General features: G+C 39.7%; 1 protein-coding gene across 1 annotated transcript in view; it reads left to right on the top strand.

The window, feature by feature from the left end:
• The window catches only part of LOC134285492 (venom protease-like), an 84,413-nt gene that overhangs the window by 41,291 nt on the left and 18,485 nt on the right, over positions 1 to 24,637 (top strand). Inside the window, exons 2-3 of the mRNA XM_062846314.1 lie at positions 12,564 to 12,726; positions 12,844 to 13,049. Of these exons, the coding sequence (XP_062702298.1) occupies positions 12,564 to 12,726; positions 12,844 to 13,049 (369 nt within the window). The remainder of the gene's footprint in view (positions 1 to 12,563; positions 12,727 to 12,843; positions 13,050 to 24,637) is intronic.

Here is a 24,637-nt window from a genome sequence, read left to right as displayed (position 1 = left end):
GGCGCATAACAGCTACAGAAGAAGACCCCGTTTACTTTGGCGACCACGAAGCCCTCATAGGTAGTAGACACCAACTCCTGCACGGGGTATTTACCCGTCGTCCATATCGCCGCCATTTTCCTGGTCCCATCCGAGGCCCAGTTGCCGTTGCCGGCGGGTACTCGGTATGGGTCCGAAATGATTGCGATATCCGTCTCCCACTCAGAAACCGCCTGACAAAGCAGTTGCTGAGCTGCATCACAGTGGTTCAGGTTCAGCTGCGTTACCTGCACTGTGATTTGTTGTTCACTGCGGCTTTCTTAAAGGCCGGGCACCCTGGACCACCCATCGGATGTCTGTTTTTCGAGGTTTGGGCCTTATGACCTTCAGCGCCGCATCGCGTACACAGTTTGCGCCTGTCGGGGCCTTTACAGTCTCACGACTTGTGTCCTGGTTCCAGACGATTGTATAACATTTCGCCGAAAACCATTTCGCGGAATTCCTTGTCGCGGTGTAACATTTCGCGGAATGACATTTCGCGGAATGTACCATTTCGCGGAATGCACCGTTTCGCCGAAAACCATTTGGCAGAATGTACCGTTTCGCGGAAAATCGTTAATAAGAGAGAAAATTTTAACTGATCGAGATACAACATCATGATAATATTGGAAATACTAATCAACAAGTGTAAAATGAAATGTTTCCCATCAACACAGACACAAACGTTACACTTTCAACACTTTCGTGGCGCGGACACATAACCGCTCAATACTGAAACTACAGTAGACGTTCGATAACTGCAACATGTTTACGTTTCACTTAGCGAACAAAATTCGATAACTGCAACGTCAGACAGGCATCAACAACCCATCAATTGACGTTAAATGAACGCAAAATTCATTTGACCGTTCATTTGGGCTAACTTGACGCACCGTTTCGATGGATAGCGGAGCGATAACTGCAAATTTGTTGCACTTACCAGACTTGCAGTTAAAAAGCATTGCAGATAAACCGTTTGCACCGACCGAATGTTTCCTGTACTGAGTTTGGCCAACCATGAACTAGGTTGCGGTAGGGTGTGAACGTCTAACCCAAACAAAACTGATATGAGTGTCACGAGTGGTCAGTTAGCCAACTATCAAAGTTTCAAATTGGCAGTTAAATTGGGATTATTAGAGTCTAACGTCTGCTTATCTGTGATATCAATATTTCAATTTTTGTTACAGTAAACTTTGAAAGAACAGCCTATTTATTAAAGGAGGGAAATTCTCTGATAATATAAATTTAGAAGTTCTTATACCAAAAAAAAGTTCAATCAATAAGGGTGAAAGTGTGGAGGCTGAGTAGCAGGTTCAGATCCAGAATTATGATGCTGGTTCATTAGGCCGGAGGACATTAGACTGAATGGACATAAGATCCAATAATCATTGGGGTGTTAGACCAAATGGATAATAGGCCTTGAAAGATCTGCTTATAGTTATAAGAAAAAAAAACCTTAGAAGAATTAGTTAGGTACTGGGTCACCAAACAATTGATTGATTGATAGATTTGTCTTTATTAAAGAGACTTTCAGCCCTTGGCTCACTAAACAACACTGTAGTACTGCAGCTTATAAATAAACAATCTATTCTTAAAAAGAAGGAAGAATCTCAGATATAGATATCAGTTTGCTCACCAGCAAGTTATGTGAAATGACAGCCTATTTAAAGAAGAATAACAAATCTCATACGGAGTTAGCAGTGAGACCGCCAGTAAATAAAATAACAATACAACTCGAAAGAACAGCTCCTGGTTTAAAGAAGGGTAACGACAGTAGGATCAAGCCTAGCCTAGCTTCTAAAAAACTCACTCAGATGAAGTTAGACGTATGATTGCCAGCCAAAAAGTTCAACAATGTAACTTGAAAGAACAGCCTATTATCGAAAGAAGGTAAAATATTCTATGAAGTTATCAATTTGTTCGCCGAAAACTGCACAATACTTGAACAGCCTTTGACAGGACGAATTGAAAGTTAGCCGTTGTTTTTACCTCTTCCAACATTTTTTGCCAAAAACTAGTTTAACAATGAAACTAGAAAGAATAGTCTATGTTTTAAAGATGGTAAAATTCATGATTTTTTTTTTGTTTTTATTAATGTGTATTTTAACTTGAATGCTAATTCTACACTCATTTATGAATTGAATATCAGCAGTTTCAGCGCCAAAAACCATTTTAGCAATGATACTAGAAAGAACAGCCTATATTTAAAAGAAGGAAAAATTGATGGGTAAAATAGCAGTAGATTCAGCAGCAATAAAGTATCTTCGTGCCTGCCACACGATACACACATGCAGAATGGTCATTTGCAGAAGAAGCTCTCAGTTAATAACTGTGGAAGTGTTCATAGAACAGCTGAGAAGCAGGCTTTGCCTCAGTGCGGACGTAACGGCAAGAAGAAGACCCAATGACCATTCGGCTTAATGATCATTCGGCCTAATGACCTTCAGCCGAATGGCCTGACACCTTTGATAAAAAGAAGGTATATGATGAAACATTTAGCAATTCGTTCGCCAAACAACAACGTGGATAGAATAGTCATGTTTTAAAGAAGGAAAAAAACTCTGATGTTGCTAGATAAACGCTTGAAAGTTCAATCTATTTATGTGACAACGATGGCTTGTTGGTCATTACGCCTAATGTCCATTCGCTCTTATTTCCACTTATTTTGATCTAATGACAGTCGGCCTAGTGTCCTTTGGCCTGACATTCAGAATTCTTAAGAACAGCTTAGCTTAAAGAAGGCAAATATTTTTTCCAGAAAAGTATCATATTTACAACAATAATCACAGAGCTATGGTGATTATGATTGCGTATGAATCGGTGTAGGGGCGAGTAAAGTTTAGCAGAGAAAATAATTATATGCAAAATATTAAATTCCGCGAAACAGTACATTCCGCGAAAAGTCATTCCGCGAAATCGTATTCGGCGAAATGGTTCATTCCGCGAAATGTTACACCGCGAAAAAAAATTCCGCGAAATGGTTTTCGGTGAAATGATATACAACCTTCCAGACACCTGAAGCAAACCTCTGGTGGCTCGTGGAATGTCAGGTGACATGCACACCAGCCCACCTTTATACTCCCTACTTTAACGGACTTTTTAACATCCGCCACAGGTAGCTGAACCAGAGCTATCTGTGTCCCTGCTGGCCCTCTCCGTAGCTTAACGGCTGCGGCGGCCACCTGCACATCGCACTGTTGCCGCAGTGCCTGACGAGCTCTTCCACTTCGGTGATCTCGTCAATGTCTTTGACCTTCAGAGTCGCCTCATTTGTCAGAGCCCTCACCTGCACACCCTCACCAAGGACCTCTTCTGCCAGCCTCTTGTAGGCGGCGCCCTTGTGTTCCTTCTGGCGCTTCAGCTCCAGGATCATCTCGCCCGTACGAGTACGTCTAATACTGCGCACGTCGGCTCCAAGACCCTCCAGCTTGGCGTCGCTTTGCATCGTCTTCAAGACGTCCGAGTACATAGACTGTTCCGTCTTGATGACGATAGCGTCACCTTTCTCGCGCCTGGCACCTGCCCTCCTACGCCTTGGCTTGGCGTCCTGCACTTCTACCTGTGGATTCACCTACTTCTTCCTCTTCCGCTCTACCTTTGTCCAAGGAGGGTCCTCTCCTTGGATCGCCCTGCTCTGTGGCTGCTGAGGGCCCACCAATGGTCGCAACCCCTTGTTCCCATCGTTCCGGGACGGGCCAGCCTTTTCAGGCCCACCCTTCCCAGCTTTCCGGGAACCCTGGCTAAGCAAGTCTAAGCAAGGCCGTTTTCAGGTCCTTGCTTATATTCGACTTAGTTGTCGCAAAGTCGATGATTTTGCCAAGCTGGTGCTCAGCAACCTCTAATGCGGGCCGTTCTTTTCCTACTTCTTGGCTGATGGCCCTCAGCAACCACGCTCCGTCCATGACCTCCACCGGCTGGCTTGCCGTGGAGTGGACAGGAGTTCCCACACTTGAGCTACGTAAGCAGCTTCCAGCACCTGACTCCTCACTTCTCCTTGTCGCAGACCTCATCAACCCGCTACTTGCGAAGGGGTTGATCGCACCACTACTTCCACCTATGTTAATATTTTTAGAATTTTTTCAGGCCCCAGGACATCCGTCCCTGCTGCCCCAGATGGAGATGTGCGACGTGATCGTAGGGTGAGGCTCTCCGGACCGGAGTAGGGTGGTCCAACACTTGGTTGTGATCCGCTTCGGAAGATTTGTCCGGTTGACGTCACACTGGGTAGCATTAGAATATGATTTCGCGTTGAATGGTTGACCCGCGAATATGGTCTTGTAGGACTCCGAACACTGGAGCACTTGTTTCTCCGAAAATGGTACCGTAAAATGGGGTAACTTTGATAGTTTTTCATCGAATTTTCTCAATATTTTTACATGTAACAGTATTTCCCCGAGTTTTATATTTTTAAAACAAGTACTGGGGTATCAGTTATCAATTGCAATTAAAAGATTAGATAATCTGAAATATTTTGAAGAACATTCAGTTTTTCATAGAATCGAAAATCAGATTTTCATTTTGGGGTAACTTTGATAATGCCCTAAAAACACATCAAATCTCAAAAAATAATCACAGATTGAAATCTTAGGAGTATTAACATGATGAGAGAAGGGTTGTGGAATATATAAGATACAATTTCCATAGCAAAACATTATTTTTTTTACTAATTTCTACATATAAAAATGAGTTTATGGAGTATTGAGTGCAAAACACAATACATTAACTGTCAAAAATCATTACCTTTGTAATAATAAATGCTTAATGGTACATCAACATATGATTACATGCTATTCATGGTTAGTTTTCTTTTTTTGGGTAGTTTTTTAATGTTTTATTAACAAATTTTAAACAACACACATTTATCTACATGATATCACAAGGGCATTGCATACTTTTAGGCGTTTATCAATGTATGGAGAATAATATCCCAATTTACAAAATTGCTTCCATTTCGTAAAAACACACTTCGTTAAGAGATTCAAGGCCAGATTTGGAATCTACTATGATGAATCTATCGAGAATAAGAGTCCATTCATTGAAAAAATAGTTGTAACGAAGTCGTATAGTAGATTGTTTGAAGGGGTTGATAAATGACAAAAATATCAACAATTTTTATTTTTTGTCCCAAAAGTTGTATATAAACTAGATTTTAATGAAAATTCGTCTAAGATGAACTTTCATATGTATAGAATTGATTTACGTTTAACTTTTTCTTAACTGGTTGAAGGAATCATAGTTATAAGATGAATTACACAATGCCTGCCGCACTATCAAAGTTACCCGCATTATCAAAGATACCCCGTTTTACGGTAACCGGAAATCAGATTTTCATTTTGGGGTAACTTTGATAATGCCCTAAAAACACATCAAATCTCAAAAAATAATCACAGATTGAAATCTTAGGAGTATACATATGATTAGAGAAGGCTTGTGGAATATATCGGATAGATTTTTTATATCAAAACATTGATTTTTTACTAAATTCTACATATAAAAATGAGTTTCTGCAGTATTGAGTGCAAAACACAATAAATTTAGCTATCAAAAATCATTATCTTTGTAATAATAAATGCTTGACGGTACATCAACATATGATTACATGCTATTCATGGTTAGTTTTCTTTTTTTAGGTAGTTTTTCAATGTTTTATTAACAAATTTTGAGCAACACATATTTTTCTGCATGAAATTACAAGGGCATTGCATACTTTTAGGCGTTTATAAATTAATGAAGATTTACATCCCAATTTACAAAATTGCTTCCATTTCGTAAAAACACACTTCGTTAAGAGATTCAAGGCCAGATTTGGAATCTACTATGATGAATCTATCGAGAATAAGAGTCCATTCATTGAAAAAATAGTTGTAACGAAGTCGTATAGCAGATTGTTTGAAGGGGTTGATAAATGACAAAAATATCAACAATTTTTATTTTTTGTCCAAAAAGTTGTATAAAAACTAGATTTTAATGAAAATACGTCCAAGATAAACTTTCATATGTATAGAATGGGTTTACGTTTGCCTTTTTCTTAACTGGTTGAAGGAATCATAGTTATAAGATAAATTATACAATGCCTGGCGCCCTATCAAAGTTACCCGCATTATCAAAGATACCCCGTTTTACGGTACAAACTTCTTCACGCGGTCCGTCTTGGAGATCACCATCGCACCAGTTACTCTAACATCTTGCTCAGACTCCACGAATTCCACCTTCCCGTTTTGCTCCTCAAAACTCCTCTCCAGACTCTCCCCCCCCCCCCCCCTCCGTTGATCATCATTTTCTTTCATCTCACGGTGTCAAAATTTAGATTATTATCGAACTTTCATGTACCGTGATTACGGGTGAAATTGATCAGTGGGGTGAAATTGATCGATGTGAGGGGCATTTTTAATTGTCAAAAATAACGCTCTAAACTTGAAACAGTATGTGGGAAATGGCCATCATCTAGCTCAAGGGTTATTGAATGATAAGTTAACATGTGTTGTAGCCAATTAGTCACATATTTATGTATTAAATCTGATATTTTCCAATACTGCGTGTTGGGCAAACTTCAAAGACACTTTCAAACTTTTGTTACCGTAGCAGTATCGCACTTGTAATGAATATTCGAATTAGCGTTTCTAGCTGCCAAGCATTCGCTCAATCCGATTTCGTCATAAAAAATTCTATGAATATTCAAATTTATGCATAAAATTATACTTTTCGGAAGTACAGCAGTGTAATTATATATTTAGTATGGAAATTGCATACTTTCAGGCGTTTTTTTGGGAATTATTAAACTTTAAACTTAAATAATTCAAAATTTAGTAAAGTTGTAAAAGTTTTGCAAAGCTTTTCGCATTCTGGGATACTTAATTTAGGTAGAAAAAATGTTTTCAAGACTTACAAAGGCATTTCACTGACTGATCAATCTCACCACGTAAGTGAAATTTTTGATTTTTTATTTCAAATGACATTTATTGTGATAAAATGATTTGTAACAAAAGTCTCAACCTCGACTGATGAAAACCGTGGTCGTACTTGTTTTAAAAGTTTGAGTTCAACCATATCGTTGAATATTCAAAAAATAGGCGCCCAAAACTGCGAAAAGTGATCAATTTCACCCGAAATCACGGTACCTAGGATTTTTTTTCATAGGATGTTAGAATTTCGGCTATAATGTATAAATGCCAAATTTGAAAATATTCTATCGTGGAAGATTTTAGTTAGCTGAGTTTTTGGCTATTTCCATACTAAAAATCAATAATTGCTATTTTAGCCCAAAAAACGTCCCATACAAAATGTATGGAAAAAAATTCGATGATGAAATATTTTCTAGTTTTCCGATTATGAATATATATCCCAAATACTAATCATTTTCGAAGAAAAATCCCAGGTATATGAATGTTCGATAATAATCGAAATTTTGACACCGCGCATCTCTCTTCATCCCGGATTTCGTGTTTAGACATATAAATTTTGTTCCCCTTTTCAAACCCCATCTAGTACTCCTTCGGGAGACATACATTGGAAATATATAACAAATTTGAATTTAATTTCATATTGGAGCAGGGGTTCCCAAATTACTTTTTTTTTTAAACAATACTAACATTTATCTTTATAGCGAGTTTATTATTAGGGAACGTCCATAAATTACGTCACGCAAAAATGATCATTTTCAATCCCCCTCCCCACTATGTCACACTTTTTGTATGGAACCTCTGAAAGTTTTGTAAGGGTCGTCACACTTTGCTGAACACTCCCTCACCCCTTAAAGTGTGACACAATTTATGGACGCTCCATTATTATTCTTATTTTAAGCAAAACAACTAACAAATATAAATACAAAAACAAAAAACATTTAAGGTCAAACTTGGGTTCCCATTGTTGCCGTTATTGTCGGTAACACTTTTACTTACTCGAAGGAAACCCACTTGTGAAGTGCCTTGTTTGCACGGAGGTATGTCGAAATTTTGGTAGAATGGCTTCACTAAGGTTGAAATTTGGTTGCAGAGCTTTGATGTGGAGATATAACAAATAAAAACCTACTTAACAATTTTGTACCCTTGCTAAATTAATGGGAAAATTGATTAGTGGGGACTTTTTAACACTGTTCGACGTCCGGAATTTTGCACTTTTCGGATGTTTCACCGTCGAAGAAAGGGAGAGTACTGTGTGTTGTGACGTATGGGACGCTGTTGGGTGCATGGGTTAGCTAGTGTTGGTTGTGTGGGAATGTTGTAATATGTGTACCACGGAAACGATTTGACGACGAAATTCTCTTCTCTCTGCTTCGTATGATAGTTTCGAGGAGGTTTGCGTACGCACAGCTGAGATGGTCGGAACGGTTTCATCGAGCTTAGGTCGGATGTCATGTTGCCTATAATTTGCATAGCTGCTGGTGAACGCGGTTTAATGCGATCTGGTTAAACAAGTTTGGAACTCAGCCGCTCCCTAAATAGGTACTCGTTTTTTAAATGGCAATGTTTCATCCTTTATGTACTACTTTGTAGATGATGAAAGCATTATTGACAGTCAAATTAATTAGATTGCAGATGCTGACCACTGTCACCACCATCTAATTCCTGTTGTCTCGTTTCATCGAATAGTATGCAATTCGTCGATCTACTGTGTCAATAGCCCCCTTTGTACTGTTTAAGTATCGTATTATTTCTGTGTTTTTTTTTTTCAGGGAGAAGCTATCAACTTTTGCATCGTGGTGTTTCGTGCTCATTAATATTACATTTTTTTCTTTTTTCGGGATGAACGACACTACCGTGGTATTTCCGTGGAATGCAAATAGTGATGATAGCACAGGACAGTCTTTGATGTTCAATAGTGCTGGAGGAATAAATCGACAAAGACCTAACTGACTTGATCGATTTCTCTTCGTCGACTCTCTCTAATAACTTGATCAAAACAAACAAAATCATTATTCTTTTTGTTTCTAGAGCAAGATGTAGAAATCGAAAATGCCAGTTAGGCCCTAATGAAGAATCACTGTCGAAATGTCCAGTTTTTCAGCAGCGTGCCAACCATTGTAATGTTGTTGTTTTTTTTACCAATAGGTGTTCCAAATGATTCACGCCACAAAGTGTTTATTGCATCAAAACTAACTGTAATCAGCTGTCACCTACGATCCACACCAACACTCTCATTATCGCTATCATTGTTCTCTGTACCGCAAAAGGCACACATTCTCCTCACATATCCACCGAGATCGTAGCTAGGGTAGGACGGGGCAAGATGGCCACCCGGGGCAAGATGAGCACCCCTCCGTTTTACTACTTTTATGATGAATTTTGTCCAAACAACATCATAATCCGTTAGAATAAAGTTCATCCTGTTTCTAAACCTGAAAAACTTCATAATGAACGAATTGAAAAATATCGTCAAATTAGTCAATAGCATGGATTTTTAGCACCCTAATAAAAATGTATTATACATTGCTGATAGGGTGAATGATTGTATCATTCCCTGTATGATCAAGATGATAGCCCGAAAGGGTTGTGAAGCACGTTGTATCATATTTTTCTATTAGGGCATTTTCTTATACGAAATCATCAAAATAAAATAAGGTTTTTACGTCAGAATCAAAGTTTTACCATAATTCTGGTTATCAGCCAACATTACTAGCATACTACAAAGCATTTTAAATTATATTAGACAATATTTTTTAACAACAAACATTCAAATTTATTCAGTTTTAGTTATTTCTCTATATTGGGGCAAGATAAGCACCCCTGATGGGAGTATAGAAAATATTTTGAAATTATTATAATCCACTAAATAGTGCCAAACATAGGTTTCCGTATCCTCTGTAACTATTTGGTTGCGTAAATTTCTAAAAATAAGCCACTTAATAATTGTTCATTGTATTTCGGGTCATTTCGTATAAAGTATTATAGAACCGCATTTTTTTAATAATCAAAAAAGAAACTGATAATTTTGGAACGTGATACCAAAGCTATAAACAAGATTTGATATATCAATCACTGTATGGCCAATTTATAGTTAAAATATTGGGTTTTTAATGTAGTGCTCTTCTTGCCCCGCAGCATGTTCGTACTGACCAAAAACATCTTTTTTGTTTAGTCAAATAAATAATCCTTATTGTGAATTTTGAACCTTGCCATGTTTATGGGTGGTAGAAAACATGATATAGAAATGAACTACTGAGAGGTACCTTGAAAAATTGTGTTCACTTTCAATAAACTCATCGTGATCCTTAGGGTGCTCATCTTGCCCCGCCCTACCCTACAATTCGAATAAACACTAGTCAGTACAAATCCACCTCGCGCGCGTAGCAGTACTATTGTAGAATCTGTGTCGATCCGAGTGATTCCGATAGAAAAATATATTAGAAAAGGTTGTCCGAAAGTGGTTGTTTCAATAAACAAAAGTGCTGGAGTAAATCATATAAGCCGCGAATGTAAACCTCAGAACCATCACGCTGTCGCAGTATATGTTGGAAGTGAAAAATTCTTCGTACAGTTTGGACGATCGGGAATACCTGTCAGGTTTCATAGATCACATGAAAAGCATCGATAATCAGCCGCAAATTTGTCAAAAACAGCTCCGAGCGCTGAAAAACTATTTGATTTCTCATAGGTTGAAATATCTACTATAACAAAACAAATTTTCTCGACCAAAAGTGAAACTAATACAGTATTCCGTGTTTGTGGCTACATGATTGGGAGCATTAGCAAAACCAGCCTACTCCAGCACCTTTTAACAAAAAAAAAAAATTGGTAGCTTCTTAACATTGATGGCTGAAGGCAAAGGAAAACCACATTCCAATTCTTCAGAAAAAATCTTTCACTTTGTGCTGTGCTTGGATTCTATTATCGCTGAACATTTCGCCGATGAATCGTTCAATGACAAAAGTAATATTGATATAGTCGGGGATTCCATGAAATAATCTCGAACTTAATTAGTCGCTACCAGTCATCACGACAAGATATTTCAAATCTTTTTTAGAGAAATGACGCATATTAATAGTACTATCAGATGAAATTTCCATGGTTGAAAAACAATAGTACATGTATTTTTTAGCAAATTTTAAAGAAAAATGCTTTGAAAAAGACCTTTATCAGCACAAAAAAGGTTCTGCCGTCAATATCAACACATTATTTCAAAAACTAATACCCTTAAAGAATGCCTATAGGTTATAGAAAAATATAAAAATATTTTAAAAAATTCAAAAAAAGAAAAAATATTACGAAAAAAAAATTTTTTTTTGAAAATTTTCATGAAAAAGAGTCATTTTTTCAAAAATTGCCCTGGCGGAACCTTTTTAGAAAATCGAAATGTTCTACAAAAATGCTTCAAATATACATATCTTTCATTTAAAGGTTGAGCACCTTGACTTTTCGAACATCGATTTTTTTGGGACAGTCTACTGTGGAAGTGCTCAAAGAACACTAAGTTAAAGCGAAGCAAGCCAAGTCCCAATGGGGACGTAGAGCCATAAAGAAGAAGAAGAAGAAGAAGACGTGGCCGATTGAAACTTAGAGCAGACTGTGGCAAATGATGGTGGGTTTTTATGTCGAAAGAATATGGAAAAAATTTATTATCTACGAAGAGATATGATGCATACTTCGTATGCATCTCTTAGACCGGCCCACATTTGTATGGCGAGAAAGAAAAGTTGGAAAAAATTACGGGGCACCCTCTAGAATCGTGCCTTTGGACGAGAAGAGCAATCTGTGAAAGATTCAGCTCAGTCGGTTTAAATCTGAGCTGGCGCAAATGAGTTGAAGGTTTGTATGGGAATTTTAGTCCAAATATATGGGAAATTGGATGACCTACAGTCTCACTCAGTACGCCGTTTCAGCGAGTTCGATTTAGCTCTGACTTGAAAGAATGGTAGTTGATACCCTAAGAAACAACTTAGTAGAAGACCATATCATGATAAAACTTAATTTAGTTGCGGTTTCAGTTAACGAAAGCAGGATGAGGACATCTTCCCCCGTTTACTCTCGGTTGTTTCATGCAGCAGTGTTTGTCGGTCGAAGCTTGCGCGTGAATCACGACGAGTATTGCAAATTCTTGGTGAACTCTGATTCTCCCCATACGTTAACTTACATGTATGCATGCATTAGAATTCCAAGACTTTTTCATTTGTTGAACCATGGCTCCTGCAGTAGTGACATGCCCAGTCCTTCCCTTTTGAACCTCCGGTTTAATTCGGCAGAAACGCCTTTAGCGTGATGGAAGTGGGCCGGCAGGAACTTAATTGGCTTGGTAGGATTAAGACATACATGTTTAGAGAATGCCCAATTTTGACTGTGGTTACAGAGTTTCAGCTAAATTTTATCAACTTATGATCTAATGACAAATGCTAAAAAAAAAAAAACTTTTCGATCCTCGACTCAATCAGAAAAAAATGGGCTCGTCTCGTAAGATAAATATCAACGTTCTTCTTATTTCTGTTGCAAGTCATATACGCACTTCTATCAACGATTTTTATCAACTTTAAACAGTCATCAAAGTGCAAAGCACCTATGTTTTCTACAGATCATTAGATTCTCAATCTATCACATTTTTTTCTGCTTTCACTGCAGGTTGCGGCGAACGTAATGACGCTTCACGAATCGTTGGCGGTCAGCCTACGGGTATCAACGAGTTTCCCTGGATGGCACGGTTGAGCTACTTCAATCGGTTCTACTGCGGGGGAATGCTAATCAACGACCGCTACGTGCTGACGGCAGCCCATTGCGTCAAAGGGTGAGTATTATCTACGCGACTCTCTCCACCTAACCAAATAACGTCTGAGTGCAAGCCCCGAAGCAAGTTGGCCGGGTTTCGTGATTGACACCAAGTTGTTTTCATCTTTCCGCCCAGTTTCATGTGGTTCATGATCAAGGTGACGTTTGGGGAGCACAACCGTTGCGACGACACCGTCCGGCCGGAGACCCGGTTCGTGCTGCGAGCCATCGCCCAGAAGTTCAGCTTCCTCAACTTTGACAACGACATCGCGCTGCTGCGGCTGAACGACCGCGTTCCGATAACCGACTTCATTCGGCCGATCTGCTTGCCGACCGATCCAGGTGAGTTTTTTTTTTTCATTCCGCCGGGGATGCTCTTAATGGATGGGGATGTTTTGTTTTTGTTTGGGGCCGCATCCAGACCGATCGGAGACCCGTGTGTGACGTGCGTGTTGGTTTCTCCCGATTTCTGGTTATTTGATTGCAATGGCTTTTTGTTTGTTTTCGGGAGTCTTGTATCATTGAATCGGTACACAGTGGAGCACTTGAAACAAATAATTTGTATATATGTTTAAGGAAGTGATACGTGTGTGCACGTGAGGCAGTTCAGCGAGGAAAATGAAAAATCTGGCGTAACATTTGAAAAAGCGACCATGCTGATGGTGATGGGTTCAATTCCCGGTTGGTCCAGAAACTTCGTAATGAAAATTTCTTTAATTTCCTTGGGCATAGATAATCTTCGTGCTTGCCACACAATATACACATGCAAAATGGTCATTGGCAGAGGAATCTCTCAGTTAATAACTGTGGAAGTGCTCACAAACTTGCGTCAATCTTCTCCTGTATCCGGTTAAGGATCACTTGGCAGAGAACTTTGAGAACGATACACAGTAACATGATGCCCCGCCAATTATCGCATACAGTCAGGTCACCCTTTTTGGATACTTTTACTAAGACGCCTTGCATCCAGTCGGCCGGAAATGTCGTGGTTTCCCATATGTTGCAGAATAATTGATGCAGTAGTTGTGCGGATACTACGAGGTCAGCTTTGAGCATCTCAGCTGATATTCGATCGACCCCTGGGGCCCTGTTCGATTTCATGCTACGGGTGGCTGTTTCTATCTCCTGCACTGATGGAGCTTCGGTGTAGACACGTCGAACTCTTGGCGGATCATGCTGAGATTGTGCTGAGATGTCGGTGGCGTGGCCGACACTTGAAAAAGGTTTCCAAAGTACTCGAGTCCAGACGTGTCTTTCACGAGCATCGTAGCATTTATCTTGGTCCCACTTAGTCGACGTGAAACATCGTACATAGAGGAGACGGATGTCGCCAGTGTTTGCGGCTTTCTCGCCTTCGTCGGCTACGGAGTCCACCTACGCTCTTTTGTCCCGTCTACATGAGCGTTTCACTTCCTTCTCGAGAGCCGAATAGCACTGACGGGCTACGGCTTTGGCTCTTCATGTTTTCGCTCGCTCCATCGCGGCTTTGGCGTTCCTTCGCTCCTCTATCTTCCTGTAGGTATCATCTGTGATCCACTGCTTTCTCCGGGTGCGTTGCTCATTCAAATTAGTCTCGCCGGTGGCGATGAAGGCGTTCTTTATGGCGCTCCATTGATCTTCTACGCTTCTACCTTTTGAAATATCCGCAGCACGGTTCTCTAGCTCCTTGACGAAGGACCTTTTCACCGTAGCGTCTTCCAGTCGGCGTGTGTTCCGGCGCCCGATGTTCTCATGAATCCTAGCAATGCGCAGTCGGATCTCGCCGAATAGGAGAAGATGGTCGGCGCTACGTTTGTTTCGCACATCAAGAAGACTCCATCTCCATTTTCGGCTGATGCAGATGAGGTCAATTTGATGTTCCGTGACGCCATCACGGGAAACCCATGTAACTTTGTGCACTGGTCGATGAGAAATGAGCGAACCCCCAATCACCATATCATTGTTGCCACAAAACTCTGCAAACAGCTCGCCGTTTTCGCTCATTTTTCCGAGACCATGACGTGCTCATTAGCCTGGGACACGGTTTATATGGGAAAATGTAAAAAATGCAAAAAAAAAACTCTAGCTCCTGTATACTTTTGAGGTTCCATTTTGGTCCCATATCAACTGTGAAAAATTTCAGATCGATCGAAAAACTACATTTTAGCGCCCGCCATTCTTAGTTTTTCATACGATTTACTATGGGGAAAATTCACTTCTTCAAAGAAAAATCTCTTGGGGTCACCTCTTAATTCCTAAAAATAAGCCAATCAATGATTTCTGTAGAAAAACTCATGAGGAATCAGAACTTCGAACAGCGCGCTTTCATGCTATTCGGTTTTCAGACAATAACTTTTTCCACATGGCTTAGATCACTTTGCGGTCTTCGGAGGGTTGATTCCTTGTAATATTTCAAACAGAAATCATTCATCGATTTATTTTTAAGGATTAAGGAACAATATGTGGCGATTTTTCTTTGAAAAAGCGATTTTCCCCATAGTAAATCATATGAAAACTTAAAACGGCTGGCGCTAAAATATGGTTTCTCCGATTGAGCTGAAATTTTGCACAGTTGATGTGGGGCCGAGAAGGAACTCAAAAAGTGCACAGGAGTAAAATGTCTTTTTTTTGTCCCACGCTAGGCTCATAGTCCGAGTTGTCGGAACCAACCTTCGCGTTGAAGCCGCCCATGAGGATCTTGATATCACCTTTCGGAATCTTGTCCACGATAGCATTCAATTGGCTGTAAAAGTTCTCTTTGTCTTGCAATTCGGCAGCATCGGTTGGCGCGTAACATTGGAGCTGTTGGATTAATTACACTGAGGCCAACTCTGTCCACGGCGGACCACTACTGGGGAACCGACACCGGGGAAGTTTCGGATCGCGTACGGCGGAGAACACGGAGCAACACAAAGATGTGTGTGCACGTCGCGGCGGTCGGTTTATTTACTAACAATAATCCATGTACAAAACAATAACAATATACATACATTAGGCAGGGCAATGACAGGTTGGCCACAGACTCGGGAAATTCGGGAAATGCGGGAAAAAGTCGGGAATTAAAATTCATCGGGAAAAATGCGGGAATAAGTCGGGAATTTTGTTTATGATCGGGAATTTTTAATAGATGTGTAATTCCCACAGAATGTAAACCCAAACCTAGATTACACACTTTACTCATTTTTAATCCAAGTTCTTACTCAATTTCATAATTTTACTATACTTCTATCCTCTCCTTCAAAGCCTGACGAAGAAAATTACAAAATCCAAACATTTGATAATGGCCATTATTGGTTCATCTCAGGACCCACGCTTTACTTCCCTTCCGATATTCTTCCAAACTCATACCGTCGGGAGAGGGATTTACTCTCAGGTCCTCGGCTTGATAGTCACGTGTTTTAACCATCACACCAGGTCCGCTCCTCAGTGGGTGATTTCTTGGTTGACAGAGATTATCCGGATGATAGCTTAATATTGTCCGGATGCTCTGAACAACACTTAGCTCTTAAATTTAGGCACATATTATAAACCACAATTTTGAAAAAAAAATGATTCGATTTGGCTTGCAAAAAAAGAAATATTTTTGGTAGAAAAACTTTCTGAATGATTTTAGCAGAAATGTAAAGAAACACATCTCCAAAGTTTTTCCACAATTTTCACCAGAAATGTCAATGAGGGGTGGCATACCCCTCAGGGGTAAAACAAATTTGATGAACTTTGAAGAAGATTTTCGGACTAAAACCATGAAATAAGATTGCTTCCGCTGGTACAGTCTGAAATTTTCCCAACCTGGATCATGTTTCATTGATACAAAAAAGGATTTATTTTAAATATTCTTGAAATTCGTTGATGATGGATTTCCTTGTATTATTGCTTTGTAGGAATTCTCAATGGTATTTTTAGCGAAATTTCTTATTGAGTTCATAGATATGTTACGCCGAATTTCCTGAATTTTCTGATTTTATCAGGGTACTTCCTTGGTTCCGAGACCATGAAACGTGAAAAAAAATCAATATGTATTCAATTTTTTTGCACCTGTTTTGGCCAAACTGTGTTAGCCCTTTCAACGTTTTTTTACTGAAAACTACAATATCTTTCAAACAAAAAAAAAAAAAACGGACAACAGGTTCAAAAATTATGATTTTTGTTTTGTTTTGGAAAATCTTGATATTCTAGACCACCCCATCTAAAAACTGGTCACCCAAATAAACTTGAAAATATTGTCTTTGCAACTACTGACATACAAATGGAAGCAAAATTACAAGACTGGATTCCCTGGATTTTTTATGGAATCTTTCAAAGTATCTCCCGCAAATTTGAAGAAAAGCTACGGAAGGAATTCCTAATGTTATTAAAATATGAAAAGCTGTCTTTAGGACAGAAGTGTAAATATTGTAGAGGTTTTTATACCTATTTCTTAATGCGAATATCAGAAATTGCCTTATGTCTTTGCTTCATAGAAGCAATTCTGTAGGATTTTCTTGCGAGAATTGTTACTGAAATCTAGAAAGTTAAAAGACAGAAGAACGTTTCAAATATTGGAAGAGTTTTAAGCCCATTTTTTGATTTCTTTTAGCCTTGAATAGAAAGTTAATCAAATGCTCTGAATAAAACTTAATAATGGCTGTACAGGATTTATTTAAACTCATAGAGCAATTTGATAAAAAATTGGATACATTTTTGGATTTTGCGTTTAACTTTTTTGAAAAGCTGTATCCAGTACTCATCAGTTTCCACTAAAAATTATTCACGAGTTTCTAAGATAATTCTTCAGAACTCAGATTAGAAATTAAGTCAAAGTTTTGTTTTTCAGGGATTGAGGATTTCTCTACAAAATCAACCACAAACTGTTTATGAATAAAAATCCTCAGATATTTATTTTTCACTCCAAGAAATTTATCATAGTAATCCCCAGATTTTTTAAATAAATCATCAATTTACACAAAATAAGAATTGGGACTATCTATAGGAATTATACCAGAATTCCATTCCATCGAGAATTCCATCATTCACATCTTCAGAATTCCCGTGATAGCGTAAACAAATCCCTATAAAGAATTCACCAGAGTATACTCCATTTGTTTGTCCAGATTTGTAATTGGAACTTCATCGTGTATTTCTGAGCCTTTCTAAGATGTTTGGCTGAGCGCATCACAGTGGTGTAGATCACGTTCAGCGAGCCTGTCTAAGTCATATTCACTCCAACATCCTACTAGGGTCAAGGAGTACACAAAAAATCTTTTGGGAATTCCGATACAAATAAATTTAAATATGGGTTTCGTTACAAGACCTGATGAATAAAAAGCGAACTTCAAGCATAAATATGTACCATGTAGAATTGTTTTGGTATGTTTTAACGTCTTTGAAAAATTACGTAACTGTCCCAGTATGATAAAGACACTATAAATATCCCACTAAATTTTACAGATCCACTTAAAGGTTTGGATTTTGGAATGTTTTGTATGCTCCAAAAGCACATGGAGAAAAGTCGGGAAAATTTAAAATCAATGCGGGAATAAGTCGGGAAAAATGCGGGAATTTCATTTTTGCAATTTCTCATCGTAATAGGCTGTTTTACCTCACGCAAATCTGCCAGGAAAAGGCCTACTTTCCCACACCACATTAGTAGTGCGGTAATGGTTCATTACAGCACTTATTTGCGTTGCGTAATGAACCATTACAGCACTGTTTTCAGTTTTGATCAACTTCTTGATGCTTTCTGGACGCAGGTTTGAAAATTTGTGACAACTGCACAGCATAACCTGCTATGATCACACTTTCTTAAACATGGCTATGAACATCAGTGTGCAGTTTGATGAATAAGTTTTGTTAAAAACTATCCTCAAGTGGTAATTTATGAAATTGCAAAAAACGTTGTACGCATCTCGGTGCAGAACTCGATTTTTACAGCACTCGTCGTACTTATCCAACTCGGCAAGCCTCGTTGGATAAGTGTACAACTCGTGCTGTAAAAATCTTCATTCTGCACCTTGTTGCGTAAACTACTATTTTGATTTTGTGTGGCCACCCTGCAATGATGATAAACATCGCAACATATATTAGGCTGGCCCAAATATTTCAACAGGATCATGGTAAGGTTTCGAAACCGTGTTCTGAATCTGGCTACAATTATCCTCTCATTAATAGGTTCCCACTTCATGAGCGCAGCGTGGGCGTGAGCACTGAGCAGGAAACCAACTCCACGGTGGCGAGGAGCGTATTCACCTCGTAGGCCAAACTATAGCAGAATTTGACCCAACACCATTCTGTGTTTTCCAAAGTTCGGCAAACAGACTCTGCTCAGTCCTAGGATCTTAAGTTTCATACGGCATGCCTCATTGGCCAGTTGTGTCAGTTTACCCTGCTGAGCTAGGGTTAATACATTTCAAGTTCCAATTCTTGTCCGTTGTTTCACGCTAAAAGTCGTTGCCGTTGAATCAGTTCGTAATCTTTCATTTTCGGTTTCTGTAACAGTTTTTGGGTTTCAGGAATAGTAGGTTATTGGCCTAGGGTCTCCTATCCACTGTGGTGGGTTCACCGTAAAGTGCAGCGAGCTCGTGGTTTATCCTTCTCCGCCACACACCATTCTCTTGCACACCGCCGAAGATCGTCCTTAGCACGCGTCGCTCGAAAACTCCGAGTGCTTGCAGTTTCTCCTCGAGCATGGTCCATGTCTCGTGCCCGTAGAGGACCACCGGTCTTATTAGCGTTTTGTACATGGTGCATTTCGTGCGTGAGTGAATCTTTTTCGATCGCAGTTTCTTCTGGAGCCCGTTCTTCTACTAATGATGCGCGTTCGAATTTCACGGCTCACGTTGTTGTCAGCCGTCAGTAAGGATCCGAAGTAGACGAATTCCTCCTCCACCTCGAAAGTATCCCCGTCTTTCGTAACATTACTACCCAGACGGATCCGGTCATGTTCGGTTCCGCCTACCAGCATGTACTTTGTTTTTGAGGCATTCACCACCAGTCCGACCTTTGCTGCTTCGCGTTTCAGGCGGGTGTACAGTTCTGCCACCGTTCCAAATGTTCTGGCAATAATGTCCATTGCGTCCGCAAAGCACACAAATTGTCCGGATTTTGTGAAAATCGTTTTCCGTTTGTTGAGCCCGGCTCGTCGCATCACACCTTCCAGAGCGATGATGAAGAGTAGGCATGAGAGTCCATCACCTTGTTGCAGTCCCTGGCGAGATTCGAATGAACTGGATAGTTCACCCGAAACCCTTACGCAGTTTTGCACACCGTCAATCGTTGCTTTAATCAGTATAGTCAGCTTTCCAGGAAATCCGTTTTCGTCCATGGTTCCCCATAGCTCTTTTTTTTTCCTTCTAAACCATAGGGGGATAAATCTGCTCATCAGACACCCTAACAGGAAGGTTAGGGTAGTGTGGGGTTAAGGCCGTCTTCTACAATGCCGGTAGAAGCCAGGACTTCTCTCTCCTCGACCCACTAAAACACATTCCTATGGTCGCCAAACCCTACGTCTCTCCGGAACCACCAAGAATGTATTGCTTCAGAGAGGGGCTAGTGCATATCGCACCCTCAAGGTTAGCTGCCGTAGCCTAGCAGCAACGAACATCGATGACTCGCTCTGGAGAGTCCATCACGATAGCATGCTGGCGCTTAGCCAGTTTCCCGAGTGGTCCTCGCCACTCCCTTTGTCCTCGGAAGGCGGGCAGGGTCAACCCCGCCCGCGCCCTACTGCTGAGCGGACATCAAGAACTGATGCCCACATGCAACCCGAGCTGACCTGCCCGCAAAGGAAGGGTATTACTACCCTTCAGGCCCTATCAGATGCATCCGTACCTTGCCGGGGACCCCTTTCCAACCGCGGGCTCAGATCCAACCCAGTAGCCTGACGCCACGACAGCACCGCTACCGGGACTTCCTCTCCGCGGCCACTTAATCGCTGTAAGGGTCGATCTCGACCGCAGGGCACCGGTATGACCTACGAAGCCGACTTCGAACCCCTGGACCACCTCTTGTACTGCATCTGGACTAGCCATTCTCCGAGTCCACGCGCCACCTCCTCTGTAGCTCCCAGACGATATGGGTGATAGCCGTTGAAACGGCATTCCAACTAATCTCATCCCTACACATTCTCTGGACCAAGTTGTCCGGAGTTGTGTCCTCCCCGCATGTGGCAAGCATGCGGTCACGCATTGTGCGAAAACGCGGGCACACGAACAAAACGTGTTCCGCCGTTTCCTCTAAACCATTGCACACTGGGCATTCGGGAGAATCCGCATGCCCGAAACGGTGTAGATACTGTCGGAAGCAACCATGACCTGTAAGGACCTGTGTCAGGTGGAATGTAACTTCCCCATGGCGCCTATTAATCCAACTATCTACCCTCGGTATCAACCTATGGGTCCACCTTCCTTTGGTGGAACTGTCCCACGCGCGCTGCCATTTGACCATAGAGGCCATCCTGACAGTCTTGCGTATGCCTCTTGTGCCGCGCATTTCGAAGCACTCCATGTCCTCACTGATAAGAATGCTGATCGGCACTGTGCATTTCCGCGTATAATACTGGAAAAGGAATCATCCAGCCGCAACCGATGACACCACTCCGACATCACACGTCTTGCTTCGCCGAGAGTAAAACACTAAAGAGGTTAACATAAAGATGGAGACTTGCGACGCTGGCACACTGTAGGGACGCCACTTGGCGCGAACATACCGACGGCGACGTTAGCGCTAGTTCAGCTTCGACCACACTTAGTATTGGGAGCTCTCTTGATCCCACACATCCACTTCCCTCTCTCTAAAAAAAGTAAAACAGTTTTTTTTTTCAAACAGTCCAATGATTTCATTATATTGTGTCAAAAAAGACAACATGACTAAGTTACCCCAAGCATTATTATATCATTGTCCTAATTGCCCTGAGTATCTACTTCAGGAGTGCATTTTGCAGTTTTCCTACATCTGTCATGCAATAATACATTAGTTTGGAATTATGAATGGAAGGGTGCGTCACATTATGTCTACATCCAATCGTATTTTTGGATGAGATAGAATGAAAATCCTATTCAACATCAATATTAAACTTTCGCTATTTTATTTTTTTTCTGTTTTCCACTAACATCGAAACATCGAAATATAATAAAATTTAATGGTTTATTTTGTTCAACAGAAGCTTTCGTCAGCCAAAATGGCCATTCGGTCTCATACACTCAGCCAAATAAACTTAAGATTTTCATAAGGCGTAATTTATGAAACGGCCTTTAAATAATTCGTAATTATTAAGATGAATTTCATAAGGTCGCCCTATGACGCAAAATCGTCTCACAGCTTGACTTTTATACATGATTAACAACATGGCATTCTCAAGCGTCGGTAGCCGTGTGGATAAAACTCTGGCTCAGTGGATAGAATTTGCATCATTTTAAGATTTTTTTGTTCTTTTCTTAAGTCTATCTTATGAAATAGGTCGTAGCAAGTACGGTTAATTTTTATAAGGTATTCCTATGGCGTCCACATGTCTCAGTCACAGCAAAAAAATCACAAAGTATTCTGATTCTGATGATTTTTGAAAGTTTTTTTTCGCTGAATTTATAATAATATATGCAACAGATAACCTTTAGCATTCAGGTTGTTGAAACATTATTATTTTGAGTTCAATAAAGGATTATTGCAACTTGCATAGACGACGGTAAAAGCCTCACATAGGCAGGTAATAGCTCTTGGACGGAGAAGATAATTGCAGGACAAAAGAGGTACAAAACAAGCAATAAAGAAGACGTGGTGATTACTCGTTATCCCAACTGGTATAACATATATTGAAAATGATCTCGAAATTTTTTGTTCGTGACTAAACAGAGGTTTAATTTGTTGTGTACTTTTCGACTCATGAATAATTGATTACTACTAATCAAAAATCGAAACTGTTTGATGGTAGATCTTTAACCGCTTTGCAGTGTTTACCAACTCAAAGTTACTCATCGAAAATCGCAATGCAAGGCTTTAAAAATCTCTAAATTCGTAGTGTACGATCTGCCATCCTGTTATAGTTGGGACAAACCTTTGTCGCATTGGGTGGATTGTCGCATCAAATGCAGGTTGCGGCATTGTCATTAGTGTTGCGCGTTGGTTAAATTTTGATTCAGTGCTTTTGGAATATTACCAAAATCTATGAGTTCTGTGCCAGCAGAGGGCATGATCCCTAAAATATTCAATGAACATTTTTCTGTATAAAAGTGTTGGTCAGCTACTTCTATTTCTTGGGTAGTCGGAGAGTTAGTCCATTCTGGCAACGTTCCATGTTTTAGTCAGAGCAGATATTGAACCAATGAACATTGATGATTCAGGAAAACTGGATATTCTACGGAATTTCTCCAATAGTTCGATCGATAATTGTCCTGGTTTCTAATAATAAACAAATGAGTGTGAGAAATTAAACAATTTTTTTTCGTTTTGAAGGATTCAAATTTGAGGTTTCCGAAATGTTTATCAAGCGTATTGTTCTTGAACTCGATCAATCGCGTCTTTGACGGCCTGCAGTGACACCACGCTCACGATTAATACCTCAAACGTTCATTGTTCATGGTGCGTGTACTGTACACGACGCGACCATTCCCGGGTTAACTGTTATCCGAGTTACTTTGCTGAATAGTAACGTTTTTTTTGCAAAATGAAATTCGATTAGAATATTTGTCCGGTGCACCATTAGTAAAAAGCTTTTCCCATCTTTCGATTAGATGTGCCATAAGTCTTTCTTGCATCCCATATGGAATTATAGCTTGTGACCAATTTTTTTTTGACATCCTAAATATGTGATCAGACAACATTTGAAATTTTTCAATAGATTTTCATGAAACCACAACAATTATTTATGTATTATGTATTTAAATATTTTTTTTAAATCACTTTTTTATACAGAAATCTGTTTAAACAAAGTCTGTTTTTTTTTCTAAACTTAAATCAAGCTTATATTAAAGATCTGATTAATCTTTTTCCAAAACATATTCAAACGATTTTGTTCGTGAAATAAATAGATTTCCTACTTTAAATAAAGTGTTGTGATCTGGTGTATCCAGTTAGGCATTTCTTTAAAATTCATGATGCCAGCTGATCGTGGAGCATAGTCGGGGGAGTATCGATATATTTTCTAAATAGTTCGCCAAGATGAAAAGTTTTCTTTGTAAAAATGTTAGGGAATTCTAATTTATTGGTTTCAAAAACCATTTCATATGAAATTCAACAGAGAATCATCTTGAAAAGTGATATGAAATAAAAACGCATTAGCTTCAAATATAACTAAGTTACCAAAAGTCATGGAAAAAGCTCATTGAAATTGAAAGGCAATTCCGAGACAGTCCAAGCAAATTCTCTTAGAATTCATCATTGAAGTCAATCCACAATATGTTGGATATTATGCACGTGCTATAACCAGTTACGAAATCAACCTGCCTGCTTTGAAATATATTCTAATCATGCAGTTATGTTGCTCCGCTTGAATTGTTTTGAGTATAACCATGTGGTTGGTAGTTCAAACTTTGGCGATGCATTCGATACGTTGCCGTTGCAGCCATCAATGCGTTGCACTCAAACCTTTATTTAAAACTTCGTACTATTGCTATTCCAGCACATATTTGTGAAATGTTCGGTGCTGACTCCGCCATTTTTGTATTTACAAATAACTATGAGAGCTTGAACCGTGCCATACCCAGTGCAATGTATATAGCTAAAATTATTCTTCTTACGCTTAGTATTGCCCTCACTTGGCTGTATAAATGCAAAAGGTTTTATAATTTCATTGGCTTTTATCGTACAAAAATTTGACAAACGATCGGGAAAATTACATTAGAATGTTTTTTTTTGTGTATTTACGAGATTTTTAGCCCTAGACTAAAAATCTCAGGACCCACGCTTTATTTCCCTTCCAAAGGAAGAACCCACATTTTGTGAGTTTGTGGGGAGTATGATACGATCCCGGGTCCTCGCCGTGA

Source organism: Aedes albopictus, chromosome 1, assembly GCF_035046485.1.
Source record: "Aedes albopictus strain Foshan chromosome 1, AalbF5, whole genome shotgun sequence".
Taxonomy (NCBI): Eukaryota; Metazoa; Arthropoda; class Insecta; order Diptera; family Culicidae; genus Aedes; species Aedes albopictus.
This window is presented reverse-complemented; position numbering and strand designations above follow the sequence as displayed.